Here is a 14,844-nt window from a genome sequence, read left to right as displayed (position 1 = left end):
CCTACGTCTGACAGCGCATTCACTTTCATTACATTTCCACTGGGAAATACAATGCCTGTCATCTGCTCGTTTCCCAGCATGCACCAGGTGCAACAGAGTAGACTAATGAAGCTACTGAACCTAAAACAGTGCCTACTAGTTAATGAATGTAAATTAACAGTTTCGGGGAACGGAGATATTTTCGTGTATGAAAATAGCACCTTCTCCTTCGAAGCTCCCTTCATCCAGTAGGCGTTTCATGACTTCAAGCAAATTTCCACAAAATTGCATAAAAACAGTCTACTACTCTACATCTTATGTCAATAAGACGTAAAACTATTATTTAAAATATCTTTAGATATGGTTTATATCTATAAAAATTAAATAAAATAATTATGTATCCCTCCACAAAACAATCCCCTATAATTTCGTAATTGTTTGCTTTGTAACAAGATTGCAACACGATTTAAAAGCAGAAATTTGTATATCTTACGTCATTTTAAAATTTTAGTATCATGAAATCTTTAATGTAAAATATAGTTGTATTTTGATCAACGTTACTATCAGCCCTGAAGATGGAGGCAACATTCCTACGAAGCGTTGGCATCTATCGACCAGCCTAAGCGGCGCCAAAACCCAGAACATCATCAATGTTACTAACAGTTTATTATTTACTGACTTACTTAAAAATAAACTTGTATTTTGATCAGCGTTACGAATTTTAGAGTTCAGTTCTACTTCGACAGTTCATCACTCTCTCTCTCTCTCTCCAATAAGCACGCCAATTTTCACCAAAATTGGCGTGCTTATTCATTCAGCCCAGGAAGAAGTTTTACATGAGTAAAAATTCTGAAAAACTGTCCTGGGCTCGAAACCCGATAAGGGCGGTCTCTGTATCTTGATTTGTCGAGTACTTTAATTCACAACGATGGAGTTCGGTGGAAGATTAAGTAAACCATGAAACTCCTGCCACTCTAGCACAACAGTGAAACATACTGGCTGGTTTCCATGCGGCTATTTCAAGAATCTGAGCTGATTTTGTGTTGCGATTCACTGAGACTTCACTTAATGTCCGTTGTGCTAATTATCATCGTTATCCAGATTAATGAGATCTAAACTTGAATATGCTTTTGTCGTATGGAATTCTCGTAACTTCTACTGACACCGACAAGCTCGGGAGCATTCAGCCGAAGTTTTTAGCTCTGCGTTACAATTGTTTGTGTCCTTACGAGACTGCCTTAGAACACCTAAATTTCCATATCGTATGCTGTACGCAGCGCCACTTAAATGTTCTCTCTCTTTCTAGTGTTTACAGTTGATACAGATTCAGTCTTTCCTCGCTCCAAACTGATGGCGTTCGTGTTCCTTGTCGTAATTTTAGAGATTTCTCCTCGGTTACTGTTGGTTCTTAACGTAAACATTGCCCCTCCGCTAGATGTAAATCGGCCGCAAATGTTTAAAGGTCTTGACATGTTTCGTGAGAAATTGTAAATGCTTAAGCATATTTTAAAGTAACGTTCTTTTGTACCAACCTTTGTTCATTACATTTTCTTTTCAATAGTTTCATTATTTTTCTTTATTATAATTTATTTGTTTACTGTTATTTTGTTAGTATTTAGTTTTTAAATGTAAATTTTCCAAGTAAAAATTATGTCACATACAAGCTGTTAAAGGGACAGTTTAAATTAATAACAATATGTGATCATTTAAATAAAATTCATATCTGAGCATAAACTATGGCATTTTGTCATTTCTGAATAATTATTATTCAAAAAAATAAATAAATAAAAAAACAACGAAAACTGGCCATAACGTTTGAAAAAAGTGTCAAAGGGTTTCATTACCCTTGGGTCAAATGGGAGAAAAATGCTAGACCACTTTGACGAAAAATATCAGACAAAAACAGCTAACATGTCCGAAACAAAACAAGATGTATACCAAAGAACTTGTTTTTCCTTTACGAAAAACCAAACCAAACCAAAGTCACTGCACGTTCGTCAATTGTTCGATTTGCCTGGTTCAGTTTCCACCTTAAGCTTCAATTAGAATGACCTGAAAAATGACCCACTACCCTCACTTTAGAGTCAACTCATGACACTCTAAAAGTGGGAAGCTTTCTTATTAACAGCAACTACTTCATGTGAGGACAAAGTGGAGCGATCGAGTTTTGTGACTTATCATACGCGTTTTCGGTAACCGCGGCAAAAATTCAAAAGTATATTACCTACATCAAACCTTCTCAGCGCTTATCATACAATGCGAATCAAATAATAAACTTAGCATCAGAGAATTCTATTGACAATTTAATATAAAAATTGTTTTTATCGTCATACGTTTCCCGTTTTCGTTATACGCGGCGATTCGCAGAAACGTGGTCCCCGTGTATAACCAGAGTCATCTGCTTTCTTCTCCTACTGCTGCTATGGATAAATCAAGGCGTTATAATACGCGAAACATCTAATAGTAGTGAAAGTACATACAGGTTTTAGTGAAAAAATCATCTTATATCTTAGTATTTCATTTTTAACTCGAATATATTCATGAATATATAAGTTATAAGAATGTTAACTGGGTTTAAGATTCTTTTATCAAGTGAGAGACCAATACACCAATGCGTCAGTACATGGCAATAGCACGTCCAAGTTCTTGATGAACCAGGGTAACAATTTTATCTTTACATTACCAGCAGATCTTTTTTCGGGAGTAAAACGGTCGGATTGTAAAACTGACAATGTCAACATTCCGTAAGCTGAATCTCCACTCTACCTACACGTCATCATGGAGCATGAAGATGTCTAGTCTTCTGAGGTGTTGCACTGTACAGTCTGGTAGAAATTTATCGACATTTCAGAGGCAACAAGCACGTATCACAACGTCGGTAAACTTCTACGAGTTTACACGGGGGCAACAACCCAGAAGACAGCCATCTTCAACTCTGAAATTGCTTACTACAAATCAAAATAGTACTAACACAAAATAAACTGCTTTGGATACGCATAATAAGTGTTTATCGAAACACAGCATCAACTGGTGGGGTTCCGACAAGAGAGGGAGGAACAGGTATGTACCCATGATCACTTAGACCGACCTCACACTCAGGAGAAAGTTGACTTCTACACAAGTAAAAAGCAGTTACACTAAAAAGACATTTAGACGGAGACCACAGTCGGTGGCGAGCTAACGAACAGTTCACACGTGGTGTGTGTGTGTCTGCGTGTCCACTGACAAATGGTAAATATTTTGTGTGACAGTGACTTTCTGAAAGAAAATCCAGTGAAGTTTCATCAAATATAAAGTGATTTTAAAAGCAATACTTTCATTAAAACAGGCAAGATAACTCATCGGGCTACATACTTGTGTTAAATACAGAGAATGCTTGTCGAAAGATCGTGATTTTTGACAAATTCTTTGGAGGACGCGAGGTGCAAACAGAATCTGTGAAGTGCGAAATAGCGGACGTGCGCGAAGACCGAAAAACCACAATCTGCGCATGTCCCTTATAGACGAGACAGGGGGCGTATATTTATTTTCGTAAAGGGCAAAGTGATGGATCATCTTTCCACCAACAGCCCCTAGTCTGAACACAGCAAGGCCTTCAGCCACGACAAACAAAAACCCGTTAGCGTCAGCATATCCCCAGTTATAATTTGTTACGAACCGTTAACCACTTCTAGCAATGCGTTTTGTACACAAGAATGGTCTAACCTATCAAGTGACAATGTCCTGCACTTGAGCAATTAGATTTGTTGGTTAGTTGGTTGCAGGCTAAAGTATTCTTAATGTGTGCGTACCAGTAGAATGGAAGTGTTAAACATTTCATGTCCAGTGGTAATTATACGTACCACCTGATTTAACAACAGTTAATTCTACTTTTTTTTTTCCAAAGTGTATTCTCAGAATAACAGAAGTTAATTCCTTGAACAGCATCAACTACTTGTTCTTTCTAAAGGTGAAATGTTGTGTTTTCTTTGAGGTACGGAATACATAAGACAATCATTTAACGAAAAGCATGTAACACTTTTTTACACCTTCGATAGTGGTGTAAATCGAAACCGATTTATATTATCCAAATTAATATTTCGTAAGTGGATGCCACATCTAATTTAACCTTCCAAATGTACTTCCTTTATGTGTTCATACGGACAAGGAACAGATAGAACGCAAGAAAAATCCTCGTTTACATCGATATCGAATCGTTTTCTCGGTATAGGATGTTATGAAATTAAACTCAGTCTTATGAATGTATAATGTCTTCGCTGTATTTCAAATTATTCTACTAAATTACAAATTAAAACCGTAATTACTCTAAATGGTCATATATCAGTATGTTTATGCTACCAATAAATTAGGCAGTATATCGATACGCTGAAATTATATAAGATCGACATCATATAAACCTAATATCGATTTATCGATATCTGTCAGTCTGAAGTATGCTTAAACCAAACTTAACCTCACTTAACGACAACCAGGGTGTGTCGGTTCACGTACTGAAATATAAATATGAAATTATTTCGCATCTCTTGTCTCAGGGTTCAATAATCGAGTTCAGGCAGTGCAACAGTTCCCACTGCATTGTCAGTCTCAAAGCGGAACAAAAACTTCAAAGCCTGCATACAACTAACTGTGCGTGGGAAAATACCGGGCAGCACAACAAATGTGAGATTCGTGAGAAGGAGAACGAGTCCAGCGCAATTATTCTGCACCCTACATAATTAACTATTACAAAGCGTAGAACGATCCAGGCTGAGATTCGATCCACCTCAGTGATGTTGGTAATATTTCATTTCACCACCAAAGAATGCTTTCTGCACCACTGGGCCTTCTGGCCAAGAAACACCCGCAAATGTCGTGATCACTCGCCCTCACTAAGAGGACGGATCGCCAAGTCCATAAAAGACTTCTAAAATATGGTACTTCGTACAGGAAAGCCGTCACCTACACTTTTTAATCGCGTGACAAACCCATTTTTATTTTTTTTTATAGATAACTGCGAAAAATTGTTCAGCCATCTTAATTTTCACTTACACCAGACACTTTTAACCATCACTTCACATACGAATCTAACCGGTTGAATCTTCCCGCATACGACATTTACCATGGTAACCATTACTAGCACGGGTGGCAGGACCCTCCGTGACGTCATCCAACCCAGATATCCTGCCTACGCAGAGGTCATGACCTCAGACAACTCTGATGCCATTTACAAAGGTCACTGGTCACATACTGGTGAAATGCAAGGCTATGCATGAAGTCCCCAATCTGTTATTTATAAAATCACATGCGCTGCGTTGTGACACCACACAGTGTGGACGCATGTTAACGTTTTCCAGTAACATCTGTCGTCAGGGAACAAGATCAAAATCTGAACATCTGTCGAAACTCCACTGATTCTTTGTAATGCACTGTTTCATTATCCGCTTTCTTCACTGCTGCTTTATAAATCTCGAAAAGGAGGGCACTTAACGAACCAATTCAGTTTTTAGCGTCTTTGAATACGTTGCGGGATTGCGTTCGATTTCCAGCAACGTGATTTTCTTTATCGTGTCTATAATGGTTTTAGAGACCATAAAATTCTATTTAATTTGTAACTTTACAATGAACCTGATTCCACAAAAGACGGAATTTCTTAAGTAGGTGAGCGTCCGACTAGTTTTTAAAGAAAGACACTTTTCCATGTAGTTTCTTATAACACGATTTAATCCATTTTGTTTTTCGGTAGTGTGTTAATTTATTTTCGACCTGATCCATGCTGAATTCTTGTAAAATATCTATCAATTTTATGGCTTAACCCTCTAAAGCCCACATGTTATCTATCTACATTTCCCATCTGCTTCAACAATAAATAACTCTTCATTTCGTATTGATGGGTTTCGTATGATTCTCTCTGTAAACAGGGATTATTTCCTTAAATATCATCAGCCAATTGATCATTGTAACAGTGAAGTGTGGTGTTTCCTTTGCAAAGCGCGCTGAATTCTTAAATATTATTTTACGAGTGTGACTTCAGTCTGATGGCCATTGTTCGTCAACATTCTGCTGTTAATATTTGACATTAAATGCAGTAATAGGAAACATTTCAGTCTAGTAACCACCGTAATAATCACTGCAGTTTGTACAATCTGCTTGTAGCACGATGTTACTCCTGGCGTGTGTGGTCCTCGCCAATACATTCGCTGGAGCAGAGATCAGGTCTGGCGGGTGGCGTCCCGTTGTCCCACACGGAGAGTCACAGAGCCATCTATCAGTCTCATACCACACTGTACACACCGGCGGGGAAGAGTCCCCGCCTCTGCAGTACTACCATCAGCTCGGGGAGACCCTCGCTGCTGAAGACAGCAGGGGGCAAGATCACTGCGCCATCTACAAAGTCTCCTTCATACAGGACCTCTATTTCCAGGTATAGCGATCCATGGATTTCTGTGACCAAACGAAATTTACCACCTAACAAACGGATTCCCCTTCGATATATATATATATTCATCGCCGTATCAAACAAGACAAGAAAGGTGTCCTCTTTGTAGTATACGTACATTCCAGAGGTGTTCCTCAAGCCACATTACGGAGAGTACCAACTTTTCAAATAAAAACAAATTACAGTCTTCAGGGCAGATGATGGGGAAAAAATGTTTCTCGGAAAAATCGGTGTTTACCTACAAAGTCATCTTCACAGCCGTGATAACCTTAGATCTTAGACAACAAACTCCCTGCTTTTTATAGAATCTAAAGGTTCATTACTTTACCCACAAGAGCTCGCCACTAATAACCATCCTCAGCCAATCGCACCTTCATATCCGGTTTATTTACGGCCGATTTTAATATCATCCCACCTGCGCGTAGGCCAAATCAGTCAGCAAACTAACCAGCCATAAAATTAGCGACCAGGGTTCTATTTCCGGCAAAGATAGGCACATTCTTTGTCCACACAACGCGTGGCTCGTGGTTCGCTATCACCGCTCCCGTAAGCAAAAGGGCCTATTTCGCCGGGGATAACGCACGCGAAGTCTGAAATACAGCACCCAACCCCATCTAGATTCGAGGTTTAGAATTTACAGCGCTTTACCTCTACTCCCCTTATAAGCCTTCATTGCGCAAGTCATTTTACACAAAAATATATATTTAGTGTCTTTTGCAATGTGTAAGAGCATGGTGTCCAATTTCGACTATAATTACCTTTTGTTACGAGACCTGTACGTATCATTGCCACCTAAAATCACACAATGCAAATATATCCCTACATCTAAAGCTGAAATACAGAATATAACAGAAAACTTACTGTGACTAAACGAACGGTTTCTATTACCAGTTCGAGTTTTTTTACAGGTGTTCAATATGGTTGGCACTGGTTATGGGGCGGGTAACCAGACAATATTCTAATACGTCTCACGATTTATCTAATAAAGTGGCATCTATCAGAGCTACGGTGTTAATTACAGCTTTAACAAATGTTATTTAATAAACTGTGTTGTGATAAAACAATTCGTTCAGTCACAATAAGTTTTAAGACATGAATAATTTATCGTGTTACAACGAGTACTACTCTTACGGGCGCATAAGACGAACGTGACGTGTTAAAGCGACCTTCGTGAAGGCCCTTAGTTACACTTGACTGGTTGGGAAGGTGAATATAAAAAACTTCACGGCCAGACTTACATAACAAGCATAGGACATCTCTTAATGAAAGCCGCAGAAAGCTTGTGTCAAAACTTTCTCTGCCTCGAGATGCGTTCGGCATGAAAGCTACCTACTACACCGGAGACAACAGAAAGTGTTCTTCCAAATTCCGAGAAAGCTACAACAGTCCAACTGCTAACTCCATCCCTGTGACAAGCGCTTCACATACGACTTTATTCTCTGCGGGCTTACGTATTTTTCAGAAACTACAGAGTAAGATCTATCTTTCTAATAAATAATGTTCGTTTGTAATAATATAATCATTTGCTGCTAAGGGATTTTGGCCTTAATGGGATAATATTACAACCGTTGCCATGGTAATGTTGTTGAGGGAGGGCTAGTATGCACTGTACCCGTTACGTAAATTTCACATCTCCATTTCACAAACACCAGCTCAGTTACTACCTGTGTTAACCCTTTCCATGAAAATCTTGCTTAGTATAAGAAACGATCTCTTATATAGAGAATAGCTTTAATCGCTGACAGACAACAGCGATGTTATCAAATATCTAAACTCACATCGCAAAATCCCGGCAGAGTAAAACCAATTCGCCTTGGTTTCCAGAAAAGTTTCTTAACTGGGGCGGCATTGCATGACACTTTATTATTAATATTATTCCATCTGTTCACCACTTTACAGGGTATTTACTTCTATGTACCCGAGACAGACCTTGCCCCTGAGGTACGTAGTGCAGCAGCTATTTCCAAAATACATTTTGTTTTTAATACGTGTTACATTTATTATATAGTTTTATTGTGAGGGACGACTACATATTTTACGACAGCGTCTTTCGAATGATGTATGAAGATCCTAAAATGGCAGTTTTCTGAAGTTCCCTGATGTCGTATTCGCCCGGAATGTTGGCCAAATATTTTCTGAGTGACTTGGAGTCAGTTCCAGTTGCTCCTATAATTATTGGGATTACTTTTTCTCTCACTTTCTACATTCACTTATTTCAATGAGAAACCGCTGGACGGATTTGGACTAAATCTGATTTGATGACATTCTGCAAAACCTCAAAATCGTACTTTTCAATATCTTACGGCCGGTGATTACAAAATGACGGATGAAGGAAGTCGTAAGGTAGACATCGAGGTGCTGCGATCTGGTGGCCAAAGTGAGTGGCTGATTTAATACCTCTAAAAAGAACGCATGAGGATATGCATATTCCGGTATAAGACACACTTACCAAGCATTATCAATTACAATTATTATCTTACACATTTTTATTTCACCTTCGCGAAACATGTTAATGGAGTATCAAATAAGGACATTCTTAAACAAAGTTTCATACAGGCTCATACTTCAATGTTCACTAATACAACGCCCAGGTGTGTCTATTATTCGGACCGAATGACCTCACAAATCAGGAGAAAAAAAAATCCGCTACAACGTCACTGCACGTCCGTAGACCGCAGCGCGGATTAAAACAACCCCCACCCCTCCCAACTAGTGTGTAAAACATGCTTATTGTGTTGCAGTACATCCAGTACAAGACGTCACTGCCCGACTTCAAGGAGTTCACCGTCTGCATGTGGCACAAATTCTACAACCACTCGAGCGACCACCCACTCTTCTCTTACGCTGGTATGTGGTAGGTTATCTATAGCGAGCAGTGTTTATTTCTCCGCAGTCTGGGGTAGGCATGATAATGCCTCTGTCTCTAAGCTCCTTCAAAGAAACGTTGAAGCTGTCACAGTGACGAGGCATCACACAACGAGAACGCTTGCGGGAGAGAAATTTTAATCTCGACACCAGATGGACGTGAGTAGTCAGTTCACTCTCTTGCAGCTTTATTCAAGATGAAAAACCACCCTGTCAAAGGTTCGGAAAAGATGTTAAAATGTATCCCGCAAAAACTTCATAAAATTCCTGATTCAACGCACCGCAAAACTGTTATATAAGTACACAAGACGCTTCGTCTCCATGGGATTGCAGGTAGTTTTGTTATCGGCCCAACCTACCCACTAATACCACTAATATTGGAGAAAAATTTCAATTCAATAACAACCAATCAATCTACTGACAGCATCGTTAAATAAACTATAAATAAATTAAATATCTTGTAATGACGGAAACAGAGTCAACGTCCAAAAAGTCGTCACAGACAATAGGCAGTGTTCAGTATAACTGAAGTGTAACCGTGAAATTACGATCATCAGGCCTGAATTTTATCCTGAAGTACCAACTTCGCATCTTCAACGGAACCTGCTTTCTCCATTACCTCCAGAAAAAAAAAATGAATCAAACTTCAGTTGAAGCCCTAACTTCTTCCCTGTCCTTCCGTCATAATCAACCTATATAATATACATTTTTATAACACTTGTAATATAATATACATTTTTATAACACTTGTAAGTAATTACACATTCATCCACTACGTGTCGCCAGTGCCAAACCAGCCGCGTGCCATCTATCTGTGGGTTTCGAACAGTGCTCGCAGTAGCTACTTCAGCCTGTCGGTGGAGAGTCACACCTTCTTCAGACTCAACTACCCTCTGCGCCTGAACAGATGGTACCACTCCTGCACCTCGTGGAACGGCCGATCTGGCGAGTGGCAGATCTGGGTAAACGCAGAGCGCGTAGGGCGAGGCTTTCACAACAGGGTAAGTACCTTTATTTCAGGGCACATACACATCATTCACGCAAAATTCAAATTGTTACTAGTGGAGGTCGGTTGAACTATGGATGCACGGCCATGGCGTCAGCCAGTGTCTGCAATATCAAACCGAAATGATGGACTTAATAACAAACTAGAAAATGAAATTTTAAAACGTGAGGGCTGGGAAGGAAAATGTCTGATGATTTTTAAACGTTGAGATAAATAAATGCTTTAGTTTCAACGGTCATTCGTTGAAATATTCTATGATGACAGCAAGAATGACAGCTGACAGATGAGTTATCACATATCCAAACAGAAGAATAGCATTTTTTTTTAAATTCTTTGACCTCAGACATATTTCTCTTGCAGCTCGTTGGCCACGTGATACCAGGAGGTGGCATTGCCATCACTGGCCAAGAACAGCGGCAGTTTGGTGGTGGATTCTTGGAGGGGAAAGAGTCTCCAAAAGGCTCTGGTGGTCTTCTGGGTGAGGTGACACAGCTGTATTTGTACAAGGCTGCTCTCGCAGCTGGAAAGGCTCATCGAGACCACAAACATCATCATGGTAACCATGTGAGCACCACCACACCTCAACCACCACCTGTCTCTACCGGCCCTCCGCTACCATCACATCCCCTTTTCATATCTGGGCAACTCATACCACGACTCAACGTCCATGCACAGCTTGGAGTGCGGCCTCAAAACCCATCTCCTCTCCCAGGAAATCCTCTGCTGGTATCACCTTTACTTCAGCAGTCTGGAGGCAGTACAAGCAGCATTTCGCTACCAGGTGTCTCTTCCTTTTCTATACATCATGCACCTGGACCTACTGCATCACTGGACAGCAGTCCATTGGCCATACAGCAAGACGGTGGCTCTCTCCTCAATATCCAGCACTCATTGTTCAAAAGAGATGACGAGCAGGATAAATCAGTCGCTGTGCAGGGCACAACAGCAGCAAGGTCAAAACGTAGCACATCCACTCACAAAAATAAATTTCCTCCAAAGAAGTACCTTCTAACAATCAAAGATCAGAAACTCGACAGTGAATTGAAGAAATCAGACGGGAGGTCAGCAACTGAAGCAGAAGGCAAACACAGAGTCACAAAACGAGCCATTGACTTCGGCGACGGAAATGGACAATACTTTGAGTCTTTGGGTTCGTCACTTCTTGGAAACTCAGCAGGACTTCTGGGAGGAGATTTCAATCCAATAAGCACTCCACAGCAGGAAGACAATTATGACCTATCTGGTACAAGAGATAATTATCCCAGAGAACCAGCTGAAGGGGAGGTGTTACAAGTGATGAATGTCTGCTCAGGGTGTGCTCCAGAACCATTCAAGAAAGCAGAGCTCATATCCTGGAGAAATACACCCAAGAAACTGTACTCTGGAGCACTTTACACTTTGGCCAACCCGGTGTGCAGGAGATTTTAGGCTAGTCTATTGTTAATGTTGCCATTAATGATGGTTCACAGTGCTGGATTCAAAGACGTAAACATGGGAAAACATTCTTTGGACATTTTCAAATGTCTGGACTGGACATGTACGATATTTTAGAGGCCACTTCAAACTTCAGATAAAAGGAAAAGGGTTAATAACATAGTCAGATTTCATCCAATGGGCCTGTGCAATAGATAGACCACACCCTTTCCTTTTACCAGAAGACGAAACGCCGCACAATGATTCAGTCAAAATGTGTCTATGGTCAAAGACATCACCCAGCACCTGGTGATATCAATATTAGCCTTTAAAATGGACACGTATGAAGACATTCCTGTTGTTTGTGTGTGCATTTATGGGTTTAGAGGCACATCGGCTGCTAAGGCCGAGAAGCCAATAACAACCGCCAAGTATTTATTTAAGTCACAGTATTACAGTGCCTGAGGGGAAGAGACCGCTGGGGAGACCTAGACGTAGATGGGAGGATAAAGTCAGGCGGGATCTATGGGAGATAGGAGTTGAAGGAGACTGGATTTTGTTGGCCCAGGACAGGGTCCGGTCGAGGGCTTTGGTTAATTCGGTGATGAACCTTCGGGTTCGGTAAGCCATCTAGTTAGTTAGTTAGTTATTACAGTGCATGCAGCTGATGTGACCACAGCTTCAGAAGGATTATGGGTGAAGTACATTATAAATGTCGCAAAATTATTCCATGTTGACAGAGTAACATTATCCAAAAATTCACAATTTAATTAAGATAATGAAATTTAGTACTTCATCTTCAAAAAATTCATGCCTCGGTGCTTTCATACTGATGTATATTTGTGAAAAGACGTGGCTCTCTGGTAACCTGAGTCACCAACTACAACTACAATAAAACCTATCAAACAAGAAATCAAACCCTTACCGAAGAATAAAAATTCCCTCACTTCCAAAACAAAAGAAGTCAATGTGGAAAACATATCAATTTGATAGAACTGCATCTTTTATTCCTATACTGTGAACCAACATTGTTACACTTACGTTCATTACAAAACTGTTCTTATGATGTGTTTATTACAAGTCATGAACCATCAATTCGGTTTTAAATAAATGTAGTGACATTAGTATTATTAAAAAGTCAGACCTTACTAATCTTTGAGAAATGCCTACCAGTAAACAAGATTTAAGAAAAACAATTGATTTCCTCTAAATGTCTTAATTTCATTGGGCGTTCTGTCACTAAAAGGGTGTTGCACATTTTATATGAAATTCAATATTAACTGAATACTGCAATTCCTCCTAATTGAAGGAACCAGCCCTGTAAATATTACGCTAAAATCTCTCTTTAATGTATATTTGTTTTGTGCAAAATCAAAGCATAATTCATAAAACTTCTTAACAGCATACCACATTAATACATTCCGTATACGAATTCCTGAACAAAGTACAACAGCATAAAAATAAATAGAAACATACTACGCATATAACATGTTTCAATCTGCTGAATGTTTGACAACTTTTAGTCAAGAATGTATGCCATAATCCGATATCAATTAATTTTTGCTTTGATGTTGTTATAAAAAAACTTAATAAAACTTCATTTACAGGAGCAAACTTTCCATATTCACACATGGTAACGTAGATATTCATGCGGTACTGCGAAACATGTCTGAGAGAGTTCAAGTGTCGTAGAACACGAAGAAATAAGTAATTCGTACCATCTATCATTTGTCAAATATATTTTTAGTTCAGTAAAATTTTGTAATGTAAACAGAAATGTTCAATTATTTATTCACCATAACGACAGTTCCATAAACCCAAAATTAATATCTTGACCCAGAGTTCAAGTTTTGGAGAACAGACACAAATTATGTAACAGATTAATGTCAGCCATAATTAAGCAAACACCTTCTTGCAGACAACTTTATAAGCTTATCTGTATAAAAATATATATTTAAAACTGCAACCAAGGTGTATTTTCCTTATCATTATCATCTCCACTTTCATTATCAGCTAATTTCTGCTGACTAGAACATTCCCATCGGCAAGATTACTTATTATAATACATAAATGCAAATTTGCATAAAATAAAAATATTTTTATGTTATATTTATTGTTCACTGATGCCCTACTGCCTCTCCTATCCTATGTATACTAGGTGGCCAGAATGTGAAATAAATCACTCATTTTTATATGTTGTCAATGTTAAGAATATTCTACCCAGTGTACATTTGCTTTAGAATTGCATCACTCATCCAACAGCTAGTGCCCTCCCTCCCCAAAGAAAAAACCGATGGAAACTAAAAGCTGCTCTCTCCAACTTAGACAAAGCTTCAAAGTAACGCAAATCAAATTTCCGACACAGAGTGTTCCTTTGCTATGACCTGTTGTCCATTTCTCAATTTATCTTTTTGTGCCACGAGGTTTGTTCGTCTCGACTGATCGAACGGTTTTAAAATATGAATCACACCATTCCTCAACCTGTTTCTTATTTACAGGAAAAAGTCTACGTATACAGAGCCAACAAATGACAAGTGTACAGCCAATTAAATAAAAGCTCTGAATTGTGAAAAACACTACAGTGTACCACGATTTTTCTCAGTCCCCACAGGAAAATATAAGGCTAGTACCATAAATTATGGCATGTCTGATTCCTTCCACATTATGTCTAAATCATTATTCACTAATGAGCCTATTACTTTACACTGTATAGTCCGAGCTACTGAAAATATTGTTAAATAAACCAAGAATAAATAAACTACCCACTAGTGAGATACAGTCCATCATATGGGAAATATTCCATAATACACAGTACCAGTAAACCACTTCATAGTGTTCGTAGATCGTCACGAATCAGTTACGTTGCTGTACGTAGAAAAAATAAATTCTAGTAGCAGCATATAAAAGTTAAAATCAAGTAACTTTTTTCCATCTAATTAAAGAATATAATATAATTTAATGTGTTGCAGTCTCAAATATGATCTTATATTGAATTTATAATAACTGCACTGTATTCAAATACACATACATTCCCTTCCCTTAACAGCATTAACGTGGCAAATTTATTCATATACAAACTGACCCTAAATCTATTTTGGAAGTTGGGAATAAATAAGACCTGTATCATTTAGGATTTTTGTTGGTCGCACATACTGATCACTGATGC

At 38.9% G+C, this 14,844-nt stretch overlaps 2 protein-coding genes across 26 annotated transcripts in view; one reads left to right on the top strand and one right to left on the bottom strand.

Moving 5' to 3' along the window:
• The window catches only part of LOC110833927 (coiled-coil domain-containing protein AGAP005037), a 412,755-nt gene that overhangs the window by 114,144 nt on the left and 283,767 nt on the right, over positions 1–14,844 (bottom strand). The window lies entirely within an intron of this gene.
• On the top strand, positions 3,096–13,785 carry b6 (pentraxin-related protein b6). The gene is made up of 5 exons (XM_022072541.2): positions 3,096–3,210; positions 6,112–6,379; positions 9,136–9,241; positions 10,046–10,260; positions 10,626–13,785. The coding sequence occupies exons 2-5, from the start codon at positions 6,116–6,118 to the stop codon at positions 11,691–11,693; spliced, it is 1,653 nt and encodes a 550-aa protein (XP_021928233.2). The 5' UTR covers positions 3,096–3,210; positions 6,112–6,115; the 3' UTR covers positions 11,694–13,785.

The sequence above is a fragment of the Zootermopsis nevadensis genome, unplaced genomic scaffold (genome assembly GCF_977971745.1).
Source record: "Zootermopsis nevadensis isolate Lab colony 2312 unplaced genomic scaffold, Znev_1.0 Znev_ptg000009l, whole genome shotgun sequence".
NCBI classification, from domain to species: domain Eukaryota; kingdom Metazoa; phylum Arthropoda; class Insecta; order Blattodea; family Termopsidae; genus Zootermopsis; species Zootermopsis nevadensis.
The sequence above is the reverse complement of the archived record's forward strand: the minus strand, read 5'-3'. Positions and strand labels throughout refer to the sequence as shown.

Coding starts and splice junctions, on each gene's coding strand:
- b6 (XM_022072541.2), top strand. CDS start 6,116: ATGTTACTCCTGGCGTGTGTGGTCCTCGCCAATACATTCGCTGGAGCA. Junction 6,380..9,135: donor TACAGGACCTCTATTTCCAG/GTATAGCGATCC, acceptor ATTGTGTTGCAG/TACATCCAGTACAAGACGTC. Junction 10,261..10,625: donor GGCGAGGCTTTCACAACAGG/GTAAGTACCTTT, acceptor TTTCTCTTGCAG/CTCGTTGGCCACGTGATACC.